This window comes from Danio aesculapii, chromosome 23 (assembly GCF_903798145.1).
Source record: "Danio aesculapii chromosome 23, fDanAes4.1, whole genome shotgun sequence".
Taxonomy (NCBI): domain Eukaryota; kingdom Metazoa; phylum Chordata; class Actinopteri; order Cypriniformes; family Danionidae; genus Danio; species Danio aesculapii.
Window position 1 is genome coordinate 30,343,116 of NC_079457.1, and position 16,778 is coordinate 30,359,893.

The 16,778-nt window shown below is 35.5% G+C and overlaps 1 protein-coding gene across 1 annotated transcript in view; it reads right to left on the reverse strand.

The window, feature by feature from the left end:
- adcy6a (adenylate cyclase 6a) overlaps positions 1-16,778 on the reverse strand; it is a 147,029-nt gene that overhangs the window by 32,977 nt on the left and 97,274 nt on the right. The window contains exons 6-13 of the mRNA XM_056448653.1: positions 16,463-16,574; positions 14,150-14,277; positions 11,175-11,333; positions 10,484-10,625; positions 8,868-8,996; positions 6,341-6,369; positions 6,110-6,257; positions 2,871-2,968 (exon numbers count right to left, since the gene is read on the reverse strand). Of these exons, the coding sequence (XP_056304628.1) occupies positions 2,871-2,968; positions 6,110-6,257; positions 6,341-6,369; positions 8,868-8,996; positions 10,484-10,625; positions 11,175-11,333; positions 14,150-14,277; positions 16,463-16,574 (945 nt within the window). The remainder of the gene's footprint in view (positions 1-2,870; positions 2,969-6,109; positions 6,258-6,340; positions 6,370-8,867; positions 8,997-10,483; positions 10,626-11,174; positions 11,334-14,149; positions 14,278-16,462; positions 16,575-16,778) is intronic.

The window sequence follows — 16,778 nt, forward strand, 5'->3', positions numbered from 1 at the left end:
AACATAATATTATAGATACTATATAATAAAGTAAAAAACATACGTCCCTAAGTCAGAGTAACGTTTCTGCCTTTGAGGTTCTCATCACTGATAATCATGGTAAAAGGCAAGAAAAGTAGATGCAGAATGTCGCGCTTTTCAAGAAAAATGGACAAGCGGTTATTTTTTTGTTGAAGTCAAAGGCAACCCAGTGTGCCTAATCAGTGGGGATGCACTTAAAGTGATGAAAAAAATCCAATCTCGAGCGTCATTACAACTCTAAGCATGCTAAACTCAATGAACTGCAAGGACAAATGTGCTTGTATAAACTAAACACTCTTTGACAGAGTTTGGGTACCCAACAAGCAGCTTTCACAAAACAGCATTCCGACAGAGAGCATGTTATTTGTACAAGTTTTGGATTACTTTTTGAAAAGTTAAGTGGCCTTGCCACAGAGAAGCAGTTCCAATCATGGCGTTAGAGAGGTTAGTGATATATATATATATATATATATATATATATATATATATATATATATATATATATACAGTATGTTGAATAATTTAGTATGGCCCCTAAACGATGAAACAAAAATGTAAATGGCCCTTGATAGAAAAAAGGTTTCCCACCCCTGGCTTAAATAAATGTTACAAAGATTTTTTTGATGTATTATGCTTTTAGTTACTATACACTCAAAATCATTCCGTTTTATAAAAAAGCAAAAAATGTTCACAGATTTTGTCGGCCTTGCCCATAAGAAAATGGGAGGGTTTGTGTGTGACTGTGTGCACCTGTTCCAATTGTGTTGGGCTGCTTTAAACACTAATTCTTAAAATTTTGTGAATTTTCTAATTTTATGTTCATGGATGCACATTAAAGTTTTAACACATCAAATTCTTTTGGAAAAGCTGTACATTTTTTATTTAGATAACTGAACTGTAAATGTCAAAAAAAAAATACAACATCAGTGTAAGGGTCGAATTAATTATTGGTTCTCATGTAATTCGTACAAAGCTGACTCAAATTTTTCATTTCAATAAAATAAACCTCTATTGAGAAATCTATTCTAATGTGCTTCTAATGTGTTAATTCTGCTGCCTTCGAAGTCATTTTGACTTCTTGTTGTTGTGAGTTATTTGTGGATACGCTAAATAATATATAAATAACTAACTTTTTTGTCATGGATACTAGCAGTTACTATTTGTACACTGCATTAAATCCTATCTGACATTATTTATACTTGGTGTAAGTAGTACTTACCGCTATTTGTGCTTGGTGTAAATAGCATTTTTGTTACATTTGCTTCTCAAACACTTATGAGGGCAGAAACCCTTCTCATACTTGTGTTGTTGAAACAGTCCAGTAATGGAGATCCAAAAAAAGAAAAGCAAACAACTAATAACATCCTTTGGCAGATTCTTAGATGCTGGATCTCAGCTAAATAAAAGAATTTGTGAACTCCTCTTCCTAAAACTACCGTATCTTTCATTCAAAGTACATTTTTATATTGGATTAAGTGAAAAATATGGTTTCTAATTTTAACCTGCTTTATTTTATTCAATCCTAAAAAAAAAAATCACGCTAGGAAAAATTAAAAGCATTTGTATTTTTACTTTAAACCAGCCATTTTCATTTTTCAAATTTAGCTCACATGTTGAAAATAAGTAATTCAGTTAATCTGTGTTCTCTAAAAACAATATTTTACCTTTGAGAGAATGTTTTTTTGTAAATATTTAGATTAATATTTTAATTTTCAACCAAGTCCAAACTATAATTTGAGCAAAGCTGTAACAAATAACAGTACTTTTTTTAGGTTGGTCCAAAGCAAAACTATACTTTGTTGAAAGGGTAAACAAGATAAACTGTGGTCTATATAGTACACAATATGCTTACTTTGTGCGAAAGTAATTTTTTTCTTGACCACAATAACTTCTTTTTTTTAATTTAGGATTTAAAGTTTTAAATTTTAACCAAAGTTATTTTTTAAATTTTAGCTGTCACAAATTACAGTGATTTAAAAAAAAAAAATTAAAGTATAATTTTTTAGTGCAATAATTGATACACTGTTTTACAATAACAAAATTTTGATGTTCTGTGCATTGGTATCCACTATTTCTTGACCAAAATTGGCATTACAGCAGCCAAAGACTTGTCATGTATGTAAGAACTCATAATTTAAACCAAACAAATGCATTGTTTCTTTATTTATTTATTTTTGGATAGACTAGAAGAAAAGTGTTTGATTGAAGAGTTGCCATTTTTACAAATTATTATTATCATTTTTTTTAATGAGATTGGAAGTATTTTAGTTAATTCAGTTGTAGAATGCTTTTGCCCCTGTAAATTAAGAACTTTGTGTTTACAGAACAGGATTAATGACTAAAAGGTGAACTGACAGCTGAATTTAAATACAATGTGTATGTGGCCACAGAAACAAAAGCTAATTTTACAGAGCAACATAAAAGTGACCATACCTTTACATATCCACAAACTTATCCATCATATTTTAGATGTGCATCTGGCATGTGTTTGTATGTGTTTGTCAGTGTATGTACAGTATATGATCATGTGTGTGTGTGTGTGTGTGTGTTTATAACATATGAGCACACAAATGTGCATGATGACATGAGTATGGCACAGGTGTTACAAGGAGAATGTGACTTATGAAGACCATTTTTTCAAAATGCTTATAAATCATTTTTCAGAAAGTATAAATGCACACAGTTTCCTGTGAGGGCTGAGTTTAGGGATAGGACTGTGGTAGAGTGATAGAAAATATGGTTTGCACAGTATAAAACAATGGAAACCTATGGACAATCTTCCACAATTCACAAAACAGACATGTTTGTGTTTGTGTGTGTGTTTGTGAGTGTGTATGCTGATCACTCACTGAGGGAATACGACGATCTGAATAAAAGAGATGAAACAGAAGACCAGAAGTGTACAGGCCACGTAACCACCAAAACGATCATCTACCTTCTTAGCATACTAGAAAACAGACAAGAAAAGATGTCAGAATTGACCAATCTGTGACAAGCATGAATGCTGAATGATATTTTTGATTGCTAAGACCACCCTCAAACAGACATATATATTAAAAATAAATTAAAGGTTCAAGACAACCTGGAGTACTTTTTTGAGATTTTAACAGCTTTAATTGTAGGGAAAATGGATAATTTTTAGCTTTTGTCAGCTAATTTCAACTTCCGGGTTTAAAATCATTATTGGTGCGGGATCAAAATCGATGACGTAGCGTGAATCTGCTAGTGGAGTGATGTTGTGTCAGTTTCTCATTATTATTCATAATGGAGTTTTCTTATCCTATAAGAAGACCCTGCTTCTTAATTATTCATGAGAGCACATGCTTTCCAAAGGAAAGGCAGATCTGCTGGGCTGTGAGTCCAAATGGCTGGGTGAGACCGCGTCCGTGGACGGCACAGATTGTATGTGTTTGCTTCCATGATCCACGCGGTTTGTTGCATGTTTTCCCCCATGATTCTGTCAGGGTCAGGTTTGCAGCAAGCATTTTTGTCAAGAGAGCTGTAAGAAAATTGGAGAATGGTGAACTTTTATCAGTTGAGTTTGTTACCATTCAGACACATCACCTATACCTGTGCTGCTGTGCTCACCATATGTTTAAAATCCTCCAGATTACCGGCAGGGTTAAAGGTTGGAATAGACAGGGCAAGAGACCTGCTGCACTGCTATCCACTGTGTCTGCATTCAGACCCGGGGATTCAGGAGGAGAGAAGTCCTCCTCATTACAGTGTTTATATAAATATGATTACTTTATGATTGATATAACAAATTGGGTTATGTGTATAGAAATTACGAATACAAATGCAGCAGGACATTAAATTACTCACTGTTTATTTATTTGCATTTTAATTTTGTAAACTATAAAATCATGGCTCTCCTCACGGTTTGTGTCTCATTTTGTGAGCCAACTGACAACAGTTGTTTGCTCCCCTTTTTTCCCCCTGCTCTGCCGGCCACGCCTACTTTTCCATCTGCTCGCAGAGCTCCACACCCATCTTAGAGCATTTTTTTAAATTCTGAGGTAGACTTGAACTGAAAAAGGGGGTTTCATGGTCCAACAAGTGAAAATGTAGGTTATTATTTGCAAACAAAAAAGGTGTATGGAGGATAGCTTTCATTTCAACTGATTAAAGTTGTTGCACGTCTGCCAGTTCCTGCCTCTGAATGAGTGAGTCTGAGATACTTGTACAGTAAGTTATCATTACAAGTATTTCCAATGTAAACAAATCACCCGCAAAGACACTCGACACAGAGGAACATAGAAACCCTACTGCTAGCTAGAGTTCCTAAAGTGTTATTGCAGAGCAACACAATCAGAATGCAGAAGTATAAATGCATTGCTACATGCAAGGCATGCGGGTTACAGCAATCACTCGACGCAGAAATATTATTCAGCCTTTAGGTTTAGAGCCAAATTCTTGTGTTAACAACTACCCTGAACTGCCCAACTGAACTGGCTAAAAAGTCTCCAAAGACAACTCCAAAAAGAATTCAATCTTCCACTTTTCTCCATCTTTTGTATTCAAACAAGGAACTGGAGAGTAGGGCTGCATAATCACAGAACAATGATAATCATGATTAATAATGATGAGTATTCCTTTGTTTAGGAACTTTATTCGCATGTGTTTTCTTTTTAATCTTCACAGCCACAAATACAGAAAAAATAAACAGGAACAGAACATGTGCTAGGTGACACGATCACCAGCAATCTAGCCTATGACTACCACAATTTGATGGCATGCGCTATAGGTGAATTGAATAAACTAAATTGGCCGTTGTGTATGAGTGTGTGTGTGAATGTGAGAGTGTAACGGTGTTTCCCAGTACTGGGTTGCAGCTGGAAGGGTATCCGCTGCATAAAACAGTAGTTGGCAGTTTATTCCACTGTGGCGATCCCTGATATATAGGGGACTAAGCCTAAGGAAAATGAATGAATGAAAGTTATACATTTAGCTGTAACAAATTACAGTACTTTTTAGGTTGGCCAAAGCAAAAATATAAGGGTAAAAAAGATTTATCTAAAAGCAAAAAATAATAATAATAACTGTGGTCTATTTAGTAACAAGATTTTTTACTTTGGTGGGAATGTCATTTTTTTCTTGACCACAATATATATTTTTTAAATTTAGGATAAATTACATTTAAACGTTTTAACCAAAGTTAAATTATACTTTGTGAAAAAAACTACAAATTTAGCTGTAACAAATTACAGTAAGTTGGTTCAAAGTATAATATGTAGATCGCTGGAGAACTACACATCTGCCACCACATGAACTACAACTACCATGATGCTGTGCGCCAATCAACAATAATCTGGACACACACACACAGCTGAAACTCGTAATCAATGACTACCTGGACTATAAAGACACCTCTCATTTTCACACACACTGCTGAGTCTTGTTTTCTGTAACATCACAAAGCGTTTCTTTGTCTAGTCTTTCCGTGTTTCGATCCCTGCCTTATTTTAGCATTGATATTGATTCTTTGCCACCTGTACTGACCAGTCGCCTGTGACTTTGACTACGCTTCTAGATTACCTCTATGATAATGTTTATACTCGTTTGACCTTTGCCTGCCTGACCATTTTCTGTTTAATAAACTGCATTTGGATCCTCAACTGCACTAGGGTTGGAAATCAAAATTACTATTTGAATTGGATTTTAAACTGAGGATCAATAAAAATTGAAATCGATGTCAAACCATGTTAAAGGGAAACTTTCTGTGTCTTGTCAACATGACTGGTAAAAGCTTCGGAAAAAAAATAATTGCTTCACAGACACAAGAGACATACCTGCAAACAGCTCGAAATGTGTACTTTTAAACGAGCCAACTCATTTTGCCAACAAATATTTTCTGGTTTAGTAATGCATATGGAAAACATACATGCTTGTGACACAGTACAATCCTTAAAAAACGGCTGATCGTGGTTCACAAATATCGTTATCAAGATAAAAATGTAATTAATCATGCAGCCCTACTGGACGACTCATCTGTCAGGTTCATCAGCTAGAAGATCAGCTCTACTACATAATTCTGGAAAGGGTGTAAAGATCTGGACGGCAAGCTGAAGGACAGCTAGAGTCTGACCTTCTTCTCCAGGCTGGAGGTTTGGAAGGTGAGGAGAAACTTCTTGACGTGGTCTTTGCGGAGCTGGTCAATACTGCGAGCATCAATGGCACGACCCAAAAACTCATCCACCTCATCCTCGGGGTTCAGCGCCTCCTGAGCACCACGGCTGCGTTTGAGAGCAGAACAACAGTTGGAGGAGCCTAATATGATGCATTTACTCCCAGACAAAGACAAGAATAAACAACTCACTTGTCTTTGCTGGAGGTTTCATCAATGCCCTGTGTGAAGAGAAGCAACATATGCAAGTCAGCAATGATCATAAAGATCTGAAATTAGTGTAGGAGGGGAGAAATGAAACAAAAAAATTTTCAGGTAAATATTTTTTTAAAGGATTAGTTCACTCAGAGATGAATATATTATTATTAATAATTAATTTACTCTCGTGTATTCAATGCCCTGGGACCCTGGTTTATCTTCAGACACAAATCCAGAGAGCTCTTGGATTTTATCTAAAGTATTTTAATCTGTGTTCTGAAGGGGATTGAAACAACATCAGAGTGAGTAATTAACAACAGAATTAAAATTTCTATGTGAACTATTAAAAGTGTGGACTTTTCAGGACATACTATACTAGTTGCTATTGCTATACTATTGCTTCTTACATATACAGCTCTAAATAATCTAGCTCCTGTTTATCTAACCAATCTTCTGTCTCGCTACAATCCAACTCGCTCTTTAAGGTCTCAAAACTCAGGGCTTCTGGTAGTACCTAGAATAGCAAAGTCGAGTAAAGGAGGTCGAGCCTTCTCATTTATAGCTCCTAAACTCTGGAATAGCCTTCCTGATAACGTCCGAGGCTCAGACACACTCTCCCAATTTAAAACTAGATTAAAGACTTATCTGTTCAGTAAAGCATACACTTAGTGCACCACTTGGGGGCTTCCACACAGGTTATGCATCTTGTTGATATACACTGTGAACATCAGCTACGCTAATTATTTTCTTTATTCTCCATTTCCACCTGGGGATACTCTTCCCGAGGCCCTCAGACTATGCAGAGTCACTGATTCGATCCAAGACCAACGACGAGATGATCCCAAGGTTTTTATATCCTGGACCTGGCCGAAGCCTGAGCAGCTACTGTGATGGTCATGGAGGAGTGGAGAACATGAGACTGATTCCTGTGACGCTCCAGAGACAGATGAGTCTTCGCTGAGGCCAGCTTCCAGCCTCCGCCACTGAGACTACAGCTCTGCACAAGACGTTTGGCCAGCGGAGAAATTAAAATGGTCGTGCCCAACTGAGCCTGGTTTCTCTCAAGGTTTTTTTTTCTTCACTTCCGCCTTTAGTGAAGTTTTTTTTCCCCTCTCCGCTGTCGCCACTGGCTTGCATGTTTCGGGATCTATAGAGCTGCGCATCGTTGGATTTGCTCTTCAGTATTTGGACTCTCAGTAGTGATTATTAAACCACACTGAACTGAGCTAAACTGAACTAACTTAAACACTACAAACTGAACTACACTGTTCCTATTTACTGTGACCTTTTATGTGAAGCTGCTTTGACACAATCTACATTGTATAAGCGCTATACAAATAAAGGTGAATTGAATTGAATTGAAATAGTTGGCATCTTGCAACTAAATAACTTAATATAATCAAATGTAGGTTAGGCTTCATCCAGTCTACTGGAGCTAGTAACTAGGACTCAGATCAATGTTTGGTGTCTAATTGTTTAGTTTTGTGTAAATCATAGGTCTCAAACTCAATTCCTGGAGGGCCGCAGCTCTGCACAGTTTTGCTCCAACCTTAGTCAAACACAGCTGATCCAACTTATCAAGGTGTTCAAGACTACTAGAGACTATTAAGCAGGTGTGAGATTGAGGCGGTTGAAGCTAAACTGTGAAGAGTTGCGGCCCTCCAGGAATTGAGTTGGAGACCTATGATTTACACAAAACTATACAATTAGACAAAACATTGATCCGTAGTTACTAACTCTAATAAGACGTAAAGCTGACAAAAAGCAAGAAAATAGGCTGGATCAAGCCTAACCTAAAGTACCATTGGTGTAAAGCATCCTGCAATGTAATAAGCAGGATAATGTACATGAAGTTGCATTCGCAAAATAAAGCCCTTTAGTCTTATATAAACCTGATTTGCAGTGTGAAAACCAGCCGGATGTACATTATGCCTTACTTCTTACACAGCTGGAATACTCGATTCTGATTGATCAGTCGTGACATTCATTGATATGTTATTCCGAGACAACCGCTGAATAACATAGGCTCATCCGAATCACCTTGACCATCAGTGAATACGTTCACATCAATATACTTACATCCACATTCATATGTATTTACTCGTCTATCATGCAGTGGTTTTAGACTGTTTGGTGCAGTCCTGTGAATGAATACGTAGTTTAGTATATGTGTTAACCAGCTGGTTTTATTTCTGTCAGTGTTTGTCTGTTGTGAATAATATGCAGAGTAGTGTATACTCCATCGGCTGTTTTGATTTCTGTCAGCTATGTGTTTAATAAAAAAATTTATAAACTATTAAGGCTCAGAAATGGAGAGGTGGACTCTGTTTTTATTAACCTCTGCACTTGAAATAAAACGTTCACTGATTTTTTTTTTTTTTGCAATATCAACAGCATTTTGAATCTATTTGCACTGAATTAGGAATAGAATTGATTTGAGAATCAGAATCGGGAGATCTGAATGGACCTCAGGTTAAAACTCATGTCAGATTGAGCATGGGATGGCTTGCATGGCTCTCACCATCTGTCTGAAGACTTTGGAGTCTTTAGTCCTGGAGAAGGATCTGTCAGGCACCCACCGCGGCACCAGAGCTTCATTAGAGTTGGTCCTCGTGCGCTGCATCTTGGCCATCATGGCCTTCTCGTCTTTCTAAAACAAACAGGGGCACAAGCAATACACAGTGGTCAAGAATCAGATGCATTGATATTAATTTGACTTTCATGTTATGACAGAATATATTTACAAACACTGTATTGTACAGTAATGTAACGCGGTAGAGTATTATACAGTGTGTGCGAGTATTGAAATGATTTTCATGTTATGGCCCATAACCAATAAATCATCATTACAGATTCTGCACTGCAAATAAATAAATGCAATAAATGAGTAAAAACACCTATCAGAAGTAGAGTATTTTGACATGATGCTTTTAATTATATTTAAAGGAATTCTCTACAATGCAACAGAAGTCTTTGCTAAATATAAATAAAAATGGCATTTATGATACCTAATGTTTTCCTGTCAGATTTAACTAAGTCTAACTAGGTAACTAAAATAAAACTAAACTCAAAAGACTAATCAATAACTTGCAAAAAATAAAAACATTTGAAAAATGAGGAATTTTAAATTCATAACTTAAAATGTTTCAAATGAATCCTGCCATTTTCAAAATGATGATGTGCTGTATAACAAATAGCCATTTATTCAATCAATTAAAAACAAAAAGTAATTAAATATTGCTAAATTAATTCAACATTTTCCTTGATGAAAAAAATCTGATCGATATTAAGTTTAGAATATAAATGTTTTGCAGAATAGAAAATATCTATAATAAATAACAAAGTACATAGTCTTAGTACAGTACAGTAGAGAAGTACAGTATTTTGACATAATGCTTGCAATAAGATTTAAAGGAATTTTCATGGTCAGTCTTTGATACAGTAGATATAAGTAAAAGATCATGACACTAAAATTTGTTCCTGTCAGATTTAGTCTATCTAGATAATTAAAAAGAAACTAAACTCAAAAGGCAAACCACATAATTAGAAAAAATATAAATTAAATGTTTGGGATTTAAATTAAGATTTTTTTATGTTACAAAAGATTTAAATAAAATTTTCTAAATTAATTTAATATTTTCTTGATTAATTATATTAAATAGAAAATAATCTGATTTGTATTAAGATTATAAATGTTTTGCATAATAGAAAATTTCTATATTAACAAATAACTAAAAATATAAATAATATTAAAAATGATCAGAAGTACAGTATTTTGACATGATGCTTGTAAATAGATGCAAAGGAGTTTTACAACGGTGCAACAAAACTCGCTTCAAAAGATTTTTCAAAATTAAGATGTGCAGTATAAAAATTTGCTATTTATTTGATCAAATTAAGAAATACTTTTAAATTAAACATTCAATGAAATACTTTCCTGAATTAATTAAATTAAATAAAAAAATCTGATCTGTATTAAGTTTAGAAAATGAATAAATGTTTTGCAGAATAGAAAATATCTACAAGAATATATCCACTGATAGCAGTGACGTGTGTAGTCGGTGGCATTTGAAGAAGGTAAAGGTTAAAGCGCGAGCGTCTTTTAAAATGTTTGATCATGAACTCAATCTGACTGACCCTCTTCTGACTGCAGCCCAGCACGAGGAATGTCTCAATGCTATTCTCCTTCAGGTATGCGTTTCTCTCCCCTCCGAAACCTGGCTCCACCTCATAGTCTCCATTCAGGTACTGTAGAGTGGCTTTAGTGATGTGGATCCTCCTGAGAAATGACAGCAGGGTCAGCTTGTGTGTTTTTGTGAAGAATTATTAGCCCTCCTGGATTATTAGCCCCCCTGTATATTTGTCCCCCAATTTCTTTTTAACACATTTGTAAACATAATAGTTTTAATAACTCATTTCTAATGACTAATTTCTATTATCTTTGCCATGATGACAGTACACAGTATTTTTCAGTATACTAGTATTCAGCTTAAAGTGCCATTTAAAGGCTTAACTAGGTTATTTAGGCATATTGAGGTAATTAGGCAAGCTATTGTATAACAGTGGTTTGTTCTGTAGACTATCGAAAAAATATATATTGCTTAAGGGGGCTAATAATTTTGACCTTAAAATGTTTTTTCAAAAAAATACTTTGCTTTTACTCTAGTCGAAATTAAACAAACAAGACTTTCTCCAGAAGAAAACATGTGATAGGAAATACTGTGAAAATTTCCTTTATTTGGGAAATGTTTGAAAAAGAAAAGAAAAATAAGTCACAGGAGGGCTAATCATTTAACTTCAGCTGTATGAAGTGTGTTTGTAAGCGTACCCAGCTTTGCCTCCAGCCTCCATGTGGTTGGCGAGTGTTACGTCGTTGGACCACACGTCGAATTGCCATTTTCTCAATCCAAGAACACCACAGTGAACGCGGCCGCTGTGAATACCCACCCGCATGTTCACGTTCACCCCCGTCACCTCTCGCACCAGACTACAGCCAAAACAGAAAATATGACACACAAAAATCAGTCATGCTACTATATTTATACAATTATAAAACTTATCAATGATTTATTTAAACTCTAGTTAATTTTAATTCGAAAAAAATATAGAGTTTAATAAATTTTACTTAAATTCTATTTTATTTTAAATTCTAGAAATTTTCATTGTTGCCATGAGATTACATTTTTACATTTTACATTTAGCTTTAAATATAATAATAATAATAATAATAATAATAATAATAATAATAATAATAATTTAAAAACAAATTTAATTTAATATAATTTGAGAATTTTTTATTTGATAAGCCCACATTTTTCATCTAATATCCATATTTTATATCATTTATATTTAGCTTTATTTCAATAAAGTAAATATTTCTTGACTTTGACAGATTGTAATGGTTTTATTTCACTATAACAAACCTGGCAGCAATTATTGGAATTGATAAAAAAGTAGTTATTAATAAAAATTTATTATAAAATAATACTGTTTTGACACTGGCCATTTTAAGAGTTCACACTTAGCTGATGATTGATAATAAAGCTTGTTTGGGACTTTAACCAGAGACATTCTTATTGTGAGGCAACAGTGCTAATCACTGGGCCACCGTGTCGCCCATCTGGAAAGATATTAAGATAAGAAAACTCTGGTTATTTATAGAAAGTTAGGAATCATCTGATTGGTGAATCAATCATGAGCTGATGCGGGACCAGTTGTGATCAATCAGAAGCAAGTGATCCTCTCAAAATTAGTTTATAAATAAACTTCACTTATTTGACTATAAATCTGAATCATTTTCATATCACCTATCTCTTTTTTATAAGCTAATAATAATAATAATAATAATAATAATAATTCTTTACATTTATATAGTGTTTTTCTAGACACTCAAAGCGCTTTACACATTTCTGGGGGATCTCCTCATCCAACCCCAGTGTGCAGCATCCACCTGGATGATGCGATGGCAGCCATATTGCTCCAGACCGCACACCACACACCAGCTGATTGGTATAGAGGAGACACTGTTATTAAGCCAATTATAATATGGGAATGGTAAGGAGGCCATGAGGGACAGAGGCCAGCGGGCAAATTTGTTCTGGATGCCGGGGTTAAACCACTACTCTTTTTCAAAAGACATTCTGGGATATTTTACGACCGCAGAGAGTCAGGACCTCATTTTATAATCTCATCTGAAAGACGGCGCTCACTGGACAGTAAAGAGCCCTCATCAATATAAACTGGGGCATCTGTTGTCTCACTAACACCACTTCCAGCAGCAACCTAGCTTTCTCATGTGGTCTCCCATCCAGATACTGACCGGGCGTAGCTCTGCTTAGCTTTAGTGGGCGACCATGTGAGAGTTGCAGAGAGCTAGCGGCCGGCAAGCAAGCTGTATTTGTATAATAATCTACTGTATTTAACTTCTTTTTTTATTATTATTATTAAAAAAACTAGTTGGTTAGGTAACAATTCTGATATTCAGCCCAGTTTTTAAAATTAAATTAAATTTTATTTCAGCCTTTTAATCAACAAAAGATTTACAGATTTGAATCTTTTAAGTGTCTACTTTAATGTTTCAGATACATTTTATAAACATGAAAGGAAAGAATATGAATCAAATAATATTCCATCATCATTCAACCGAATATATTCATGTTAAAATGAAATGACACACTGTATCTGACATGTACACAAACTATATAAAAGAAAGAGTGAACAGTAAATGTTATTATATTTTATTACTATACAAAAATCTTCTTGTTTGAAGGATAATTGCAAAGAATTCACATTTAAAATAATTAATTTTGAGGAATCTATCAATTCTGCACTGTAATTTTTTGACATATAAACTATTGTTACACTATTAGAGATGTCACTGCCTGTATATCCTGGCAAAATTGTATGATATTATTATTTGTTTTTAGCTAAGAAGAAAGTTATATCAAAGACTATAGAATACACAAGACATGTCACTCGTATAATTCTGAATGGGGAAAAGCGTAACGGTCAATATGGTGAATGAAGCCCCGCCTGTTGGTACAGCAGCCAATCATCGATCGCTATAGACTGACGGAGAAGCTTGGACCAGATGTGTGCTTTTACGACAGTTTTTGTGGTCAACAAACGCTGGAATCTCAGAGAATACTTGCTTCACAGACATAAGAAATATATCCAGATAAATAAATAAACCAAGTTTACTTGGTTTTGTAACCTGTATGAAACGAACACATGGTACAGTCTATCCTGTCAAACACACATCACATGACAGCAACTACTTGTACACCCACAAACTTGTAAACAAAGAGTCGCTGTCATTTCTGGAGGAGATTTGGCATCAAGACCAAGTTGTGAATTACTTCAAAAGAGCAACACGATCAGAAGATCATTATTCAGAGTGCAATAATGTGTAGAACGGCCATAAATGAGGTTGGTGTCGTGATCTCGTTCCTTTCGATCTAGCATTAACTTGGGCAACCTGAAATATGCAGATTTTGTTTGATTCACACGTTTAGAAACTAAACTTATGAGACAATTGTTGCTTAATTATATTGGTGATTACAAAAATGTAATGTAATCGTAAGCTTGGCAAACAGTCTAGGAGAATTTGATGTTTTCCCCAAGAATGCCTGAGCATACTGCCCGAGAGGAGTTTCAAAGATGGTCGCCGAGTGAAATCACTAGCCTTAAGAGGACTTAGGTTATATTTTCCTATCCACTTTCTAATGTTTGATAAAAACCATACTACACTTTTACTGCTGGTTTTAAGGCATGTACATGAACGGACAGCAAAGCGAGACTCACGAAATGGCTTCGATCATGTCGACCCCCATCTCCACACAGCAGTGAGCGTGATCTGCTCTGGGCTCTGGCAAACCAGACACACAGTAATAACAATCCCCTAGAATCTTGATCCGCAAGCAGTGGTTCTCCTGCACACACACACACACACACACACACACACACACACACACACACACACATACACACAAAGAGAGAGAGAGAGAGAAGTTAACTATAAAGCTGGTCAATCTGCAAAGCAAATGATTTGAGCAAACGATTCAGTGACTCGCTTATAATAACAGCTATTTTGTAGGTTCCTGAATGAATTACTGTTTTTAAATCAATCATTTGAGAAAACGATTCAGTGACTCGTTTATAATAACTATCATTCTTTAAGTTCCTGAATGTAATATTGTTTTTAAGCCAATCATTCGAGTAGATGATTCAATGACTCACCCTTAGTCACTTGTAAGGATGCTGAATGAATAAGCGTTTTAAACAAATCAAAATTAATTCAACGACTCACTTATAATGGCCCTGTTACACTTGATATTAAAGAGCCCCTATTATGGGTTTTAAAAAATTACCTTCCATGCAGTGTGTAACACAGCTCTTTGTTTTCAAGTGAAATATCCAGCTAAGGCTTAAATCTGAAAGTGCACCGTGTTTAAAACTATTGATTCATCTATAAAAGAGTCGAATCAGAGTGGTTCGAATGAATTGTTGTGGTAACAAATTTTTAGCCATGTTGGCATGACGTCGATACGGAACTCAAACCCCGCCCATTTGTTGCATGCGCAGACCTGGGAAAATTTAAACCCCCGGCCCCGCCCACAAACACTGTAGAAAGAGAAAGACAAACACTGTAGCAGATCCTGGGTGAATCAAGTTGAATAGACGCTGTGCTCTGAAGTGTGAGGGAAAGTTAGTGTTATTTTCCCTACCCAAAAAGAGGCTGTGAGGAGTCAGTGGTTGACGATTACTTTTGCTAAAATAGCTCTGCATAATAGCCCCAGCCTTGTCATTTTTCTGACGAGTGCTTCATTAATCTGCACCCTTACAATGGGAGATTCATTGGCCATTTGTTAACGGAAAGATCAGGAAAAACTATTGATGTATGGGACTTTGTCAGAGCTTAACAGGAACTTTACAGCACACAGTTCATGGATCAGTTCCTTTCTCTATTTCACAAGTGTAAGTAACTTAAGTGCGATTAAAATGATTGCCTCCTTGTTTTCTCAAGCTTGCAAAATATGTATTTAATTGTGTTTTGTTACTTGTAACTGCTCCACGTGGCTTGTACTATATCTGGTTAACTCTTTATATTCATATATCGCATCTAAAACCACGTTGAAAACACGACGTGTGCAGCTTTATTTACGCAGTTTGTGAGCTCACAATTCCCTGCCGATTGTCATTGCTATGGCCACCGTCAGCTGTTCCTACACTCGTGCTGCAGTCAGGTTTCAGAATAGTTCAGCTTTTGCCACTGTGTGCATTAATACTGAATGTGTGTCACTGTTTTTACTTATGATTAAGAATAGAGCAATATGCTGGTGTTAAACTGCACTGCTTTAATGCACTCCTGCATTGGGTGCACACATACACTCTGCACTCTGACTACTTCAAAATTGTTAATAATCCGTGGTGGCCAATTTTCTCTGTTTAACACTGAACGCAGTTGACCAATCACAATAGACTAGGTCATCAGACCAATCAGCACAGATTAGCATCGCACTAAGGAGGGGTTTGGAAACAAATGAATTGCTGAACAAATCATATGGGAGTTGTTGGGATAATTAGGTAAAAATAAATGCATATTATAAGAGATTGAAAGTGTTTTTTGACATTGCATGCATATCGACTGATGTTGAAGACCCTCAAAACCAAAAGATTACCTTTAATAATGCATAATAGGGGCTCTTTAAGATGTGTGTTTTTTTTTTTATATAAATCCAATCACAAGTGGACAATGCTAAATGCAAGTGTAAATGGGGTCTAAAATATTTGCAAGCAATTTGAGTACTGATCATTCATGCATCACTAAACTGTGACCCTGGCCATCGACTTTTGCTTTTATGCCAAAAGTCATCAGAATATTAAGTAAAGATTATGTTCCAAGAAGAAAATTTATTTATTTTACCATTTATCTTTGTAAATTTAATATAGTACATATATTAAAAACTTGATTAGCTAAGGACTTAATTTGGAACTTTATTTGACCCTTAATTTCTGGCTTTGTGGTCACAAATATAGATTTCATTGCATCACAACAGTGAAAAAATTATTCAGTTTCAATTCAGAGTGATCAAGCTGAAAAATAGTCATTCTTACCGATGCTAGTTTGTCAAAGCGGGCGAAGAGCTCGTTTAGAGTCATGACCAGCTCCTGAGCAGTGCACTGAGATGCCAGACTAGTGAAGCCCTCAATGTCAGCAAACAGAATACTAACACGGAGAGAGAGAGAGATTAAACAAAATTACAAACAAAATTATCTTGTGTACATCGAGTGTTCGAGGAACATTCATCTTTAAACATCTGAGTTTTACCCAGCCTCTGGGTCTGCCGAGAGCACCTTTAGCATAGCTTGGCATAAATCATTGAATCTGATTAGACCATTAGCGCCTCACACAAAGACGTAAAAAAAGAGT